The 16,043-nt window shown below is 46.1% G+C and overlaps 1 protein-coding gene across 1 annotated transcript in view; it reads left to right on the forward strand.

Moving 5' to 3' along the window:
* Positions 1-16,043, forward strand: part of PLCL1 (phospholipase C-like 1) — a 44,857-nt gene that overhangs the window by 18,543 nt on the left and 10,271 nt on the right. The window contains exon 4 of the mRNA XM_009331556.1: positions 1,178-1,287. Coding sequence (XP_009329831.1) covers positions 1,178-1,287 — 110 coding nt within the window. The remainder of the gene's footprint in view (positions 1-1,177; positions 1,288-16,043) is intronic.

The following is a 16,043-nucleotide window of genomic DNA, read 5'->3' on the forward strand; positions in this document are numbered from 1 at the left end:
TAAAACTTGTGAGTGGGCAAAGTTTTGGAAAATAAACAATGGAGAAATCTTGCATTGTGTGGGGTTGAACTGCCTCAGTGTTACTGAGGTCCTGGAGTTGCTGCAATGCAAGAGGAAGCCTATTGCTAGTCTTGAAGGAGCGCTTCGGGCAAGCTACACCAACTGCAAGCCTGTCTTGGGTTGTCGGAGGACCGACTCCTTCAGCAGCCACTCTGCGTCTACTCCGTGCAGGTGTTCTCTCAATGGGCATTTCTTTGACGTCATTTCAGTGAAGCTCGAATTTGTGAGTGACATTTGCCTTAAAATGTTAAGGGAGGAAAAGGTATGAAAACTGGAGATGGAAATTGGTTTGTTCAGCCATGATGGGCTTCAGGCATTTTGGAGTGATTTAGTGCCAATTTGGCCTTTGTAATGTACAAATTAAGGGAACACAAGCAGCTCTCTCTCCATTTGTCTCTTGATCCACAGCAGACTCAGAGAAATGTTTGCATACACTGTGCAAATCTTGTGGAATTGGTGGGCTAATTGGACTTGCTGAGGTTTTTAATCTGCTCCTAGATTTCCTGAATTCTTGTATCCAGCAACAGATTCGCAGACATTTGCCACAGAAACTAGCAATGAAATGTAACAATTCCCAGGGCTGTGGTTGGAAGTCTCAGTTCTCCAGGCTGCAGGAATAGCAATCCTGTGATTAGCGGTATGCGTTTCTGACATAATTTATCATTGTGAAGTACAAGGGCTTTTCTGTATGACTGTGATTAAGATTAATGAGGAGCTGTGCATTTGAGTCTGTATTTGCTGTGCTGAACAGGTATCTTCCAACTCTGTCAGACTGCCTTCCAAGGTACAAAATCATCTATTCAAGGAGAGTGACAAGCGACTGCCTTTTGTCGCAATATTGCCAGCAATGCAGACTGCAAGCAGAAGCGCTGGACGAGTGTTTGTGCGGGGACCAGGCGTGTGCCTGTGTGGGACCCCAGCACTGGAAAGGAGAGTTACATACAAAGTGGAAGCTCAACCGCAAGATTGCACATGACCCTTTTATTCTGGATGTCCAGGATGGGGTCATAACTGGGAAGGGGGAGAAACACAGAGGTTGTAGGAGGTACCAGCTCACTGTACGTTTTATAGGGGAAATCAGTCATGCACTGGGTGATGTAGCTATCTGTATTTTTAGGAATGGAATTCCACGAAGAGCTTCATAACCTCGGGACAAAGGAAGGTTTGAAAGGAAGAAAATTAAGCAAAGCCATTGAGAGTTTTGCGTGGAATATCACAGTGCTGAAGGTAAGCACAGAAACCACCACCTTGTGTCTCCTAGTAACTCTATAAGCAAACCTGTGCTCTTTTAGCTTATCTCAAATATATCTAATTACACCTCTGTAATTAGAATTGGAATTCCAATTCCAATTGGAAGCTGTGGAAGGGAATTTATCTAAGCCTGAACAAAAGAGGAAAGATAGCTTGTGGTTTGTATGCCCAGGGACCTTGTTTTGGTTGTCTGTTCTGCCGCACACACCCTGAATGTGACCTGTCTGAGGTCACAGTACCTCAGACACTTGTTTTATAAAAGGAGGACTAGAGCATCTCTTTGGGAAGGGACGGGGCTGAGGGGAGTGTCATGAAAAAACACGAGGAATATTGTAGATCCTGCAGAAATGTCAGGGTTATCTTTCAAAAGTGGAGCATTATCCAAACAGCTAAAAAAGGGAGGGATGAAAATCCCTCCATCCTGGCTGTGCAGTGACGCGCTGCTCAGTGAGCACATTACCCACCAGGCTTTAGCTACTGGTTTGGTACTGACCAGCTACAAATTGCCACAAATTGTCTGAGCCTGGGTGAAGTTACCCAGTGACAGCCAAAGATGGAAAGAGGAGAGGATCTGGTGCAGCCATAGCAGACAGCAGGGAGAGGACCTGAGCCAAGCATGCAGGTTGTTAGCATTCAGCTCACGTCTTCTTTCACAGGCTCATTTCCCACCTTGCTCTGATAGATCACACTTTGATTTCCCCTCGCTCTCTCCCTGCTGCTCCCTCCCTCCAGCTCCCATTAAGCAGATTGCCCTGTCTGACAGCATCTTCCTGTGACTCCCCAGTGCCTTTCCCTTCGCTGGCATCCCAGGGCGAGCCAGCTGATGACAGGGAATTTTTACAAAGTTCCTCATCAAATATACACCTAAACGTAACATGCAACAGCGGTAGCAAGAGTAGTAGGAGATGCATGCTTCAGCATTGTGGAGATGGAAAGAATGCTAACAGGTCCTGAGCAGGAGAGGGAAAAAGGAGTTGGGAACGAAGAGGCTGAGGGGCAAAACTGGGTGGGAGAGGCCATTGGTAGTAGAGAAGGGTTAGAGAAGACCTGCGGTACACCTGTGGTTCCTTGCGTACCTTGATTCACCATGAGAGAGGGAGAAAGTGAGTAATGGAGTCAGTGTAGGCTCAGTTAATAGGACCTGTGATGAAGAGAAAAGGCAACCAATTCAAACGTGATAGAAGGGACTGACCTTTTCCACACAGCATAATTGAGGCAAGTAGCTAAAGAGGACAAAAAAAACCCACACTAGGCAGTTCTGAACATTAATCTGAATACCTTTAGCTGTGTTAGGTAAAATGAATACCTCATGCTCAGAGTCACTCTAAACACAGCCAGGGTTACTATAAACTTTTCCATTTTTAGATGTTTGTCAAATGAGAAGTTTGGACCTCTGAGGGTGACCTATGATTAATGAAGGTACAAGTAGTGTATCAGAGAAACATTTCCCCCGGAAAATAATTGCTGCCTAGCACATACTGTCAACATAGTGAAAAGCATTTCAAACATCTAGTCAAGGTCAACGTGTTTGAATTGACATGTTTCATTTCTAAGCCACAACTAGTTTTTTACCTTTCTCACATAGTAAAATATTAACAGAGTTTGTGGCAACTACCCACGGGTATAAATGCACATGAAACACCTTTTCATTCTGACTGACGTCCAACTCAGCAATGACATTAGGCAACTGGGAATGTGGTTGTCAAACCTCAGATGTCTGATACGAGACCGTCAGTCATTGTTCTTACTTTTAACCTTTTTTTTTCCTTAAAGAATACTGTATTTCAGTGACCCTGCCCATAACAAACCTATTTGCTGGTTACAGCTGCATCTCATGTTTGGCCCTGACTCTCCTCTCTGTGCTGGTGAGAGCTCTCCAGGAGGATTTGGTGAGGAGAGACGAACAACGCTGTCCCACTCAATCCATCAGTGTCCTCTGTATGTCTAGTGCCACGGTGGTCACTACAAATATATTTCACTATATTGGTAGTGAATAGATGTTGGTATAGTGATGTAAGAAAAGAAAAGAAAAAAATAGCCCATAACATCTCGCAAATGCGTCAGCTGCTTTACACTAGATGAGTTGAGTGAATGGCACAACACCAACGGGAGAAAGCCTCTGTGTGTGCTCGAGGTTGTTGGAGGCAATTACATCATGCGGCAGTAGTCAGTTTGTGTGAGGTGCAAGTGAGGAATAGCAGGTATTATGTTGTGCTTGTGCCTGCCAGGTGATTAATAGTCTTTTCCTAGGCTAGTGAAGCAAAGGCATATTTAATTAATGTATTTCGTTGTGAAGACTCATTGCAATAGGTAAGCTTTGAAGACAAAGAGGGGATGCAATTAGAAATTGCTACTGGCAAAATCATTAAATAGTTACAGAGTGCAAGATTAAAGTATATTTTCTAAAAATCATAGCCGGGCATTCTTCGTGTTTAAAAATGCCCTGAGGTACTTTTAAGAGGTACCTAATGAGAATGAATCAAAATAATATGTCATTTTCTTCTTTAGTTTATATAAACTTAATTACATATTAGTAATACCCACTTTACATATTAGTAATGCCCACTAGAAGGACAAACTGTTTGCCAGAACATAAAAATGTTAGTAAGAACAGGGACGTTATAACTTGGTGGCAGTCAGCTTTGACATATATACATATTTTTAAAATGTCACATTTTCCTATTTGGTCCCACATTGGGTAAAATACTGTCAGGCTCGCAGTCAGTAATACTGAGAAGCACAACATCAGTACAATAGACAGAAGTATCATGTTCTCACAGCGACATTACAAGAATGGTTATGATCCCAAATTTAGTCTCATTTTCATTTTTATTTCCATGCACCACCGTCTCTGTGCCTCTGTTTTCCTTTCTGTATTTAATTAAGTGCCAGTAAAATGCAAAGGTAGCAAAAGAAATTTTGTGTTTACCACCTCACGGGGACCATGGTGCTAGGAGCCATTCATTTCATCCTAACGAGCATGCAAAACCGCTTGGCTTGGCTTTTTTTGCATCAGAAAAAAGCACCTCTCTTTTGCATCAAAAGTTCACAATTCATTTTCATGAGATATTTGCCCATTTTTAAAACAAACGACTCTCCATTTCATGCAGTGAAGGAGTTCACTTGGTTGCGTGGGCTCATGCTTGTTTCTCCCCAGATGCGGGTGTTCCTCCCGCCTTCCCCTGACGAGGTCACCTCCTTCCTGGCACGTGTGGCCACTTTTGCAGGCAGGTGTGAGCTGCTCCTCCTGCCTGCACTTGGAGAGGTGGGGGACGCTGGGCTGTGTAAGGCAGAAGCTGAGAAGCCTCGTTAGGGCAGTTCTGGCTTTGAGCTAACGAGTCCTCCTGAGAGCTGGGACATAACCACTTGCATTCGGTGCCACCGTAGAGCACTAGATGGCTTTCAGGTCAGGTACGGGCAGTATGCGTGCAGGGCCAGCTTGGGTCTGCTCCCAGCCCTCCTGGCTGCCTCCTCTCCTGGGGCCCTTCTTCCCACTCCATCTGCCTCTCCCACGGGTTCTTGTCCCAGGTGTTTTCCAGTAACTGAGGCATTCTCAGCATCTGTCACATGTGCAAACCACTGCTTTAGTGACTGTTTTATGAGTTTTTGAGAATTTGGGGAAAAAAATGTAGCCTGCAAAACTGCTCTCCTTGCTGAGGCAAAACTGTCATGGACTACCAGGAGGTGTTTACTTGGGCAAAGAAGTTGGGATCCGTCTGAGTCCAAAGAACCTGGCAAATAAGCCAAGCAAAGTTCAAGTGTGTTGACTGTGGTTCAGATGTATTGCTCTCACGTGGACATGCTTTGTCTGTCTGCAGACATATTTTGCTGGGCTATCTGTGGTTTGGTGGATCAGCACATACGAGGTCTAGGAACAATACCACCAAATATTTGCCTGCATGTTGATGGTAAATATCTAGATAGTTAATATACCAACATACTGACTTATTTATAGACAAAACATGGGAAGACGAAGATAAAGTGGCATTTACTGTTTTGGTCTTCTACTGAAGGGGAAAACACCCAAATATTTGAATCTAGTCTCTGCTCTGAAATGCATTTGTGTTTTTTTAAATCTTTTTTGCTGCCCATGGTGAGATTTCGCCTCTGCTGCCATAAGTGTGTTCTCTTACTAGGACTCCAACTGTTAGTGCATGCTACAAGACATCAAGTGGTTAAATTTTCAGGGATCATTTCAGCACCCATCCATGAGTGTATCTACTAATTATCCTGCATTTAAATTAATGCTGATTAGATGTATAAAGAGAGAGGTTGCTGAATGCAGAAGGTGTACAATTATTAAATTGCTAATGCAGTTCACTCTTTGGGGGAGAAATCCACAATTTTATGATGTAGTCGTGATCAATGTTAGCTCTGGTGTAAGTGGTTTTATGCAGCAAAACTGTGCACAAATAGCACTTTTGGAGGATCATGTCCACAAATGACCTGTTTCTTCATCACAGTCATTTGTGACAATCAGCCTTCAGTTGCTTGGGAGACCTGCAGCATCCAGACCTCTCACTTGGGTAGCAGAGCCCCAGATGTGCACTTTGAGGCTACTTGGAGAGGTAAAAGCCAGATTTCTGAGAGATGTACATACAGACAGCCATATACTTATCTGGCTTCACCTAAACTGAGCTGAATTTAGCATCACTACAACGTATCAGTTTTCTTAAGGAAGAAAAGCAACATATCGGACTGTGATTGTTATTCTAAAGCACCTTATGCACAATGGTACCATACAGAGTTGCTGCTGATCTTTGGAAGAACTAGATCCGTTCACAGCCTTAATTTAAGGATTATTATAGTGCACTGTGGGATTGTTTTTAATGGATACTCTACAGTACTCTATACCATCTTGTAAGTAAGATTTATTTGGGTCTTTTCACATAAGTCCTTTTTCCTGTAGTTAGGCAAGAACCATGGCTTCGCTCCTTGGCATGCTACAGAGTGGACAAAAGAGCAGCATGGCAGTATCTTGGGGACATTTCATGTAATTAGGCACAATGGTAGCAATATATTCTATCAGATGTCATATAATTGCTGCCAAAGGATTTGCGCAACAATTTACACTATCTAGATCTTAAGCGAGAGCACGGTGAATTCATGAGCCCCCGTAAAGCTGCTGCATTCCATGTACCGTATATTCTTTCCCTGTAAGTGTCAGTTAGACTTCCCCCTGCCCTCTGAAAAATCCCTCATATCTTATGTCCCTCCTTTTCCCAGCATATTTCTGTGGGCATAAGCACATCGGTGCTCAATTTGTGAAACTGCAAAAATAGATGAAAAATAAGCCATAGTGGCTTAGCAACAATTTCTTGTGATTTGCTGTCATCTTGTGACAGTGATAGCCCAGCAAGAGCAGTAGGCAGGACTGGTTTGCGTGGCACAGAGACTTCACGCTTGTCTTTAAATGCAGGACTCGTTGTATTGTTCCGTGTCTACTCGTCTCCAGATCTCCCTAGATAAATGTTTTGAATGTGGTTACCCCAAAGGCTCTTTTTCTAGAGGTTAAATGCCTCTCCTGCTGTCTAGTCCCCATGTTGTTTGTATTTCCTTTGTTGATGCAGTTCAGAGTGGTGTTTCTAACTTTTAAACCTCTCCAGACTGTGTGCCCTGGCTGCTTTTGAAGGATCTGCTGCCTTACTCCAAGACTGGCTCAGCTGCAGCTGAGATTGGCTGAGCCAATCAGTCTTTGATGAGACGACAGATTTTACAAACATATGAGGAAATGCAGAGCTGCTCTAATTATTCACGTAGTTACTCGATCGGGTTGGTCTCTTACACATGAACTGAAGGACAAAAAAGAAAAAAAACACAAAACAGCTGGCTTTCTGAGAGAGTGCTGAAGAGAAGGTGAAAAGGTGTCCAGCAAGGTCAACGTCCGTTTATTGTTGTAAATACCAGCCTGCTTAGCTTGAAGCAGTTTATTTAAAAGTAGAGGGAAAGGTGAGGAAGGAGATAGGTTTAGGTTGTTCCTTATTGAGCATGTGAAGAGTCTGGAGGAGCAGTGTGGGAGCGCAACTCATTCCCGGGCCTTTCACGTGCTCTGAATGCGGTGGAGAGTGCGGTGGAGGCTCCCAGCTCTGGAGCTCGTTTGGAGGGCAAAGCCTGTACTCCTGGCCCTCAGGCCATGCCACAGGGCTCATCTGCCTCTGGGGAGATGTTTCAAGATTTTTCTGGGATAGGGGGATTTAGAGTCCTTTAAATGCTATTGAGTTACAAGATAAGAAGGTGAAAGTGTGTGATTCACATGCAAAGCTGTTTTGATCTGTGTACTTTGTAAACCAACAGAACCAAACGGTGTAACTATTAGGTAGGTGGATCCTTCTTGTACATAGCAAGAGTGCTGTTTGCTGATTCGGTTGGTAAATGCCTCCTCGAGCTCTCCCCTAAACTGCTCACAGCACTGGCTTTTGCCTTTCTTGCCCAAGTCCACAGGCAGGAACCAGAGCTCTTTAAAAGACACCTAGTCTCAGTGGATTTTGTCAGTTGTATCTGGTAATGGAAACTTCTCAAGTTACTTCAACAGTGTGTATCAGGGTAAAATGAGTGTAATCCCAGTCTCTCAGCGGTACTAGTTAATCAACTGGAATATCCTGTTCTTCTTGGCCGTCAGCCATGTGAGCATTGCTGGGGGAGGATGTAGTGAGTAGTCTCAAACAAGTACCGCATGGCCTCTCTGGGTACCTGGCTGCTCCCTGCGAGCTTTTGAAGCCCTAATGGTGTTTCTGACAAGGTCTCTGTTTTCTTGGCCAAGGAAACTTTGAAGACATGAATTAGATTTAGAGCAAATTAAATATTCACGTGTGTTTAAAATATACATGAAGGCCACCCAGGCAATCTTAAATCTGCAAGTACCAAATGCTGGCAACAGCAGGGACTAATGGGGGAAGGGAGAGCACCAGGGTTCACAGCTCTTGCTCCTTCATGACACTGTGAGTTTCTGACATGTGTTAGGGCATGGAGTCCCGGGATGGCTTTACAAAGAGGGGAGACTTTGTCCCATATTAGTCGGTTATTCCTAGGTTTTTGTCCAATACTGGCACAGCAGGAGCGTTTCATTGACTGGCAAGAAGCGATTGTCCAGACATTCAGATCAGGCAGAGTTGGTGCTTAACTGTCCAGGCACAGGGATCCACGTGCACCTGCACTCGCCTGCCTGCAGCGCTGGTGCTTGTGATGAGCAGCACTCACCTCCCCGCCTCGCACAGCCCCCACAGGACCGAGCCCAATTAATAGTTTCTGTTCATTCAGGGAGCACGTACCATTTTCTGACTTTTCTCCAGCCTTTAACAGCTATTTGGGTGCACAGAAAATAGGACTGGAAGGGCCTGTGAGAGGCTATGTAGCTCCTCCTGCTGCCCCAATGCAGGATCAAACTGAATATTTAGCTGCTGTGGATCTAAGCCCTGTTCAAATACTTGGCGTGGAAGGTGCTTGGTATGAGGTTGTGGTGTTCTCCATGGTGACACCCAGTGTCCAAGGCACCCAGGGACCCGAAGTCACTTGGCACTTGGGGAAAGCTGATGGCCAGAGTCATCTGAGCAGAAATGTGGGTCTCTGCCATTTTTCTCACCTCCCTCTTCCTACTTCAGTGCCAGGGCTCTGCTCCCACAGGTGTTTCACAACAGTGGGTTTAGGGACAAGACCCTCTTGCAATCAGTGTGGGACCCAAGTGTAGGACAGACCAAAAATGGAGGGTCACCAAAGTTCATCCAGAAAACAAGTGCTGTGAGCTGCCTTCCTTTGGTGTAAACCTTTTTTAAATTTTTTTTTTTGGGGGGGGGGGGGTCTGTAATCCAAAATTCTGCATTTCAGATGTAAATATTATTCCTTCAGTTCCACTGGGATGGGTTTGTATGTGTGCAAACACACATGCATGCATGTATATAGGAGGTGAGACAGGCCATCAAATATATATGCAGAACAACAGTAACTTTGGGACAAAAAGAACAGATTAGAGAAATGAAAGATGGTATGAAAAGCCTCGAATGATATCTTGCTTAGCTCATTTTCCTTGTAATTGACTAAAATAAGCCAGAGAGAGATGGCAAGCGATCTTGTGATGTACCTTTTATTTTGAGTGATGTGAAAAATTGCCAAAAGCCACGGATCCGATGCCGAGCTGCTGGCTGTGCACGCAGGGCAAGGTGCATCGCATTGCAGCGACGGTGGAGGGAGACAGGGCCGGGAGCATGCAGGGTCACGGTGCCTGGTGCCCCTTGTGCCAAGGGCACCTCGGCAGCACAGGCTTCGAGCCCGACAGAGGGTTGGCATGCTGAGGTGCCAATTTTAGCATCGCTTCACAAATGGATGCTTGTCAAGATGTTTAAATAGTGCTAGTCTGCCAAAATAGATGCCTGTCTCTCTTCCTGTGTAGGCTGGCTGCTCAGTGAAGCCCCCGGCTTTGTCGGCTGTCCTGTCTCAGGTATCCCCCTGTGCCTCGCTGTCTTCTCCATCTTTCCTGTCTCTTCTTCTCCGCCTCAACTCCCCCTTCCTTCTGTGTCGCCCCAATTGTGTGTATCATCTAAATAATGCTAAAGCAGTGGGAGAACGACCACGTTCTTTGTCTTACCCTTGCGTCCGATTATTCCCCATCCTTGATCTGGACTAAACTTCTCATGACTCTAAAGCTGTCTCTACCTGTGATGTGGTTCGCATGAGTTTATCGCTCCGTATTCATGCCGACTTCACCCTGGGGTAGCTGTGTGGGATCTGGCTCTCTGCTGTGCTCCTGCTGGTGGGGCAGACCCCATCACAGCCTGACCCCCAGCTGCACTGCTGCCGTCTCTCTTCTCTACCAACATGGCAGGGATTTTAGCACCTGGGTGTGAAGGCCAGCTTCTCTCAGGGGAGTGGATCATCCCGTCCAAAGATGGTGCAACTGGAAAAGTAATTAATAACATTCAGGTAATGATGTGTGAATACAAAGAGTTTGCTCTCCAAATGCTGCTCTGAGCAGTAACAAGATTATCACCTGTGAGGAGGTTATTTGAAAAGTCATCAGGTAGGATTACAAGTTCCTTGAGGGAACTCATCTTTTGAGGAAAAGGCACTACTCCTGCACATATGTGTGCCTGAGCAGAACTGACCTGGAAAATGGGTAGTACTAAGGGGCGGGGGAAGATGACTGAATGGAATAATGTTTGTAGATGGTTCCCCACTAAAGGAGGATTGCTTGGGTGTAAAAACTGGGTCAGTGTCATGTCCCATCCCTTGGAGGAGGAGACAGTGAAGGCAGGAACTGCAAGTGGCATAGGAACTTCAGCAACTTCTGCCACCGTCCCCTTCCCTGCAATGATGACATTTTCATCTGAGACACGATATCAAAGACTGCCGTACCCAGCGGTGGAGTTAATTAACACAACCTAGAAGACATGGAAGTTGGGAATCTTGTTTGTGCCTGTCTGACAACATGACCTCATTCAGAGGAATTAAAAGGGCTTTAATGAAAGTATAAGTTTCAGCAGAAATTCACACATTTCTTGCTTTTATCTGTCAATGGCTGTACTAAGAAAGAAAAAAAATGAGCAGCTGCTCTGTGAGGTGTTACAGATTGCATTATAACCCAAGCCAAGCCGCCAGCCCTGCCACATGCAGCTCAAGCAGCGAGGCAGTGTGCTGGAGGGGCAGGAGCCTTTCCTCCGGGTCCTTTCCTGGCCCATGGGGTAGCACTGGGCTTGTGCCCCAGGCAGTGCTCCTGCCCCAACACCTGGCACTAGTGTGGGGCTTGGAGAGACCTTTTCCTTCCCAGGTTGGCAGTGTCCCGTGGTGCCTCGCCTGGATGATTATTCACGACACTGAACACCTTGGTGGTCTTTTCCTTTGCTCCCTTACATTCACTGTTGATGTTGTTTCAGGGTGGTCAGTTAAGCAGCGCGGTATTTCTCATGTGCCGAGACACACAAAATGGATGGTTTTTATGCAACTTGGAGGATTCCTGATGTCCCTTAAATAATATATGAGAAGTGAGATTCGGTTGCCTGGTTATTTATTATCGAAAAGACACGTTACATTTTTAAATAATTTCAGTTGTATATTAATCTCCATTATTTAGCAAATTCACTTTACAACCTAGAATTTGCTTTTGCTGTGCTCATCTCGTCCCTCCCCAGCTAGCACAGGTTGCCGCTTCTGGCCTATGTAGAGATGACACTGATGGTGCCTGCCAGGGTGTGTTTTAAACTGTTGAATGCCATTGTGAATCAGCGTCCTGTGTCCTGGTAAAGATCTGGCGGAGCTGTGATTGCTTCAGGGCTAACGAAATGCAGGTAGAGAAAACTCCCTTTGTTTTCCTCCAGACGTGGAGCTTGTGTGTGTCAGCTCAGCACCCTGCCTGAGTCAGGGTAACCCACAGGCTCTGGGAGGATTTTTACCCAAAGCAGTCGTGTTCCTACACTGTGAAAATTCTCCGGTTCATTTAGACACGGGTCTTTGTGTCACCGGGGAGCTTCTCCTTTTGGCAGCCTGTGTGTGCATTGCCGTCGTACGAGGGAGCGTGTGTCTGAGGAAAGGGCTCCAATTCTAGGTGGCCCATGGCCGGACAGAGCAAGAGGGAATTGCTGCCTCAAGCCTCCACCCACAGCCATATTTTCTGAATTTGTGTAGGGCTGTTGAGTGTCAGGGAGAGACCGGGGTACTGATTTGCACATGGTGGGAACATTAAGAGAGGATCGCTTGTACGTTGTTTTTTTTCCAGCATTTGCTTATTGTTAAATCTGCATTGTGCCATTCTCTGGGAGCTGTAAACTGGTGCTAGCCTGAAACGGTTACGTTTGAATGTAAGCTTTGGTGTGTGCCAAGAGGTTTAACGTCTTCTAAAAATTACCTTTGTGGTGTATTTTGAGCTCGTTACAGCTACTGTCAGCGGATCACATACAGTCTCTCAGTGCTTATAAATGATGGGAAGTTGACTGCCCCTTTTGTTATGTGAATTACATGCCAGCATCTACAAAACCCTGCTCCCTGGGGGGGGGAACGGGTGTCTAATTGAAGCTAACTCCCTGGGGGAGCTGGAGAGGTGATGAAAGCTGCCGGTTGCTCCATCGAAACTTCCTCCTTTCCCATTGCTGAGATGACGGTTGGGTTTTCCCCGGCACTGTCAGTGGCCTTGGTCAAATCCAGTAACGTACTTTATAACTGAGGGATACCTGGCCCTTGTGCTTTGCTGAAGCTAGGGGATAGCATGTCTCTGTATGAATGCCGGGTCCTTCCCCTCTCCCTCCCGAGCATAGATAGGAATCCTCTCTCCACGTGTCGCGATGTACATAGTACCATTGCTAGCGAGGACCTTTGACTTATTCTGCACTTGCGTGAGTACAGGAGTCAGGGGAGCTGAACTCTGAAACCAGCCGACAGTGATTTGCTGGCATGACCTTCCCCGTTTCATTGTGCCAGTCCAGCTTCCATTACTGCCTCCTGACATTGAAAAGAGAAAATGTTCATCCACACCACTGACATATTCCGAGGGCTGCTGTTAAAGAAATGAAACGCTATTTAACTCAATGGTGGTATTGATTCATTTTTGTAGTCTGGAACCACCAGCGGTAGAGGGCTGCGGAGTAAAGACTTCTGTGTTAACATATATGATTACTGGCAATATGGATCCATGAGGAGGGCTTGGACAGTTAGTTGAAAGCCACAGACTGCATTAAGTGGAAGCTGTAAGTGTTCAGTGAGACCAGACATTTGCTTTGCAGTTGTTCTTCCCCAGCAACCCTGGTAGATCCCATAAGGCCCTGAATGTGGCAGGCATTCCCAAAAACTTGCGTGGGAGCTAGGGAAATTGGAGGCCCAAGTGCTTGTGGTTGGAAGTAAGCTTTACTGTATGAACAATGGATTGGGAAACTGGGATCTTGTATGTTGTATCCTTGACAGCTACAGTCTTCTTTTATCTGAGTCAGGTGAAATCAAGTGCAAGGTGATGAACACCACAGGAGCTAAAGGACCCTTTCTTATAGATCATTTCCCCAGGTACAGGTGGGAACCATTTGGGGAGGAAAGCTGAGACAAAACCAGCAATTCTGTTGCTGTGGCAGCTGCTGTTTATTTTTAGATCACAAAAGGAAAAAGATGGCATTGCTGATGTCAGATAGGCTGTGTACGTGAGAGAGCATACTAAAAAGACACAGCAGTCAGACTTCGAAGAGTAAGTTAAAAAGGCCCGTATAGTAGTTCTTTTTCTCCAGCATCCTCTGTGTTACGGATCAGACATAGGTCCGGTACTGGCAGGAGGAGCCTTACTGATAAGCTGTGGTTGCTCTGAATTGACAGAGCAGGGAGTGACGATAATTGCAGTTAAGTGCTCTACGTGTTCTCACTTGGTGTCGCCTGGGCTCCTGCTGCATCGCGCCAGTGACCTGGCAATGCTGGTGTACCCAGCAGCAGGGAGGAGGTGAGCCACATGAAGGCACTGAAAAGCACCTGAAAAATGTTTTACTTTTTCAAGCAGTGACAAGGTGGTGGGAGTTGCACAGCTTAGCCTGAGGGGCCTAGCTTAGCAGTCTGGGATGAATGGGCTGAGACTGGAGGCTGCTGGCAGCATCAGGAGAAGGACAGTTTCCTTCAGAGGGTGGCTTGGTGGTCTGAAGCTGGGTAGTCTAAATTAATCCTCTCCAACCCTCACCAGTAACTGTGGAGGTATTACTACAGCCCTCTGTATCAGGCTTAAAAATTGAGTTCAATTTTGCTGAAAAGCCTCTTATTTTTTGTGGCATGGCATCGTAATGGGTTGGAAATGTTGCTTGTTCAGTTTCCCTCATTGACATTTTAGGGCAATGAATGCATAAATGAATACTACAGTCCCCGTCCTGCACCACTTGTTTTTGTGCTTGGCTCACTCGGTTTGCTTTGTGTCTCCATTCCCATCCTTCATGGAGAGTTCTTATATCCAGCCATACCTGTTTCTGACCCCTCATGATTTTCTCCTCCCCTCCTAGTCGCTTTGTTTCTTTAGCTCTCTGCCTGCTGGGTCAGTGTACTGCTTACAAAAATAACTGTACTTGCTCCTGTTTGTGCTTGGTTTCACATCTGCACTGGGAAGGCAAGGCTGGGATTCTCCCAAGGGAAACAAGCCCTGTTAGCGTGGGGCCCACAGCCGCTGTGCCCACGGGAACCTCTTTGACCTCTGGCTGGGGGAAATCAAGCGGAGAAGGTGGCTCAGCTCTGCTTTTACCGAGCTCACTGGCCAGTCTCACCAGCAAACCTGCCCTTGACTGCAGGGGACCAGAATGACAGGACTGGTCCCTGGACAGGGAATGTCCCAACCGACAGGGATGAGGAAGGGAGGAGGGCAGCCTTAGGGATCTTCTAAAAACCTGTTCTGTCCTAGCAGTCAGACAGCATTTTGTGTTATTTTTTTCTTTCTTCACGTAACCTTTCAGGTGATTTGGAGTTTTTGGTCTCAGCGTAAAGCTTTCTGCTTCAGCATAACGTTGTTTGTGGTCTGTGCTACTTGTGAACGGGTTAGAAACTGACTGCCCACAGCACCTCGCGTGAAGGGAGGAGGGCAGCCAAACCAGAGGGGTGTCATGTCCCCTCTGGGGGAGTAGGAATGGGGAGCTTGGGTGGCTTCTGCAGATTCCTGCGCCCCAGTCAGCTGGTGATGTTTGCCAGCCGCCACTGTAGCAGGAGGATTTGCAAACCATATAGTTGCTAAGAAATTAGTGTTTGTGCCAGGCAGTTACTCAGAGACAAGGAGAGCGTAAGGAGCTGTGCGCAGGAACACGCACTGCATAAGTACACTCTGTTAACCTGTCCAGAAATGCTGTGCTCTGACTGGTGTAATTTCATTTCATCTTAATTAGATTATTTCAGTTAGCATTAAGCACAGCTGCAGCTTTTTTTTAGCTGTTGTCCTAAGCGGTAGTCTAAGGAGAGCAGTGAGTGTTTGTGCTACATCTCCTGTAACACTCCCCCTGCCGAAAAACCCCAAAACCAGCACAGGTGCCCGTTGTCTTCAGTCAAAGCAGAACCAACTTGAAGATGGTCAGTAAACCCTTTCCACGTTCTGATGAACTTAATGGACATTTTGCTGTCAACGCTTGTGATGAAGGACATGATTTTGATGTTAACTGTGTGGCTTGCAGCCTGGATGGCTATGAGTCAGCACAGAGGGCACAGGGGGTGGCGGGGGGGACACGACAGGGACCGAGCTATTCCCAGCCAAGCGTTTTGCTCAGGGGTTGCTTTGCACAGGTGTTTTGTTAGCTGCAAAACATATCTTTTCCTGCAGCTGGTCCTTTTACTCAGAAAAATGAAATGCAAGAAAATCCTGCGCTTTCTGCCTCATTTTTCTTCCCCTTGTTTTGTTTTTCTGGGAGACTCTGGACTTTACTGGAGTTACCAGCTGGTGCTGGTACATGTGGGGAATTGGGTTTTGTGACCAAAGGAGGACTAAGAAATAAATGCCTGGACATACAGCTTTGATTTCCATCTCATGGCTGTGTATCAAAAATAAATAGTGCCCCAATTTCTTCAATGATGTGGGGTTTTCTTAGTATCGATTCTGCACTCCTGGGCCCCCAGCCAACCCTTTGATTTCAAACTTATCACCAGAAAAAAGGCAGGCTCCTAGCGTGGAGGGGTTGGCAGCGGAAGTCCATACATTTGTGGCCGTGCTTGCAAACTGTCTGCTAGATGCAGTGCCTGAGAGACACACAAGCAGCTGAATTGCTCAGCACATGGCTAACATCAAATTAATGCCATTATTCCTGAAAGCAAATTCCTGC

The sequence above is a fragment of the Pygoscelis adeliae genome, unplaced genomic scaffold, assembly GCF_000699105.1.
Source record: "Pygoscelis adeliae isolate BGI_AS28 unplaced genomic scaffold, ASM69910v1 Scaffold160, whole genome shotgun sequence".
Classification (NCBI taxonomy): Eukaryota; Metazoa; Chordata; class Aves; order Sphenisciformes; family Spheniscidae; genus Pygoscelis; species Pygoscelis adeliae.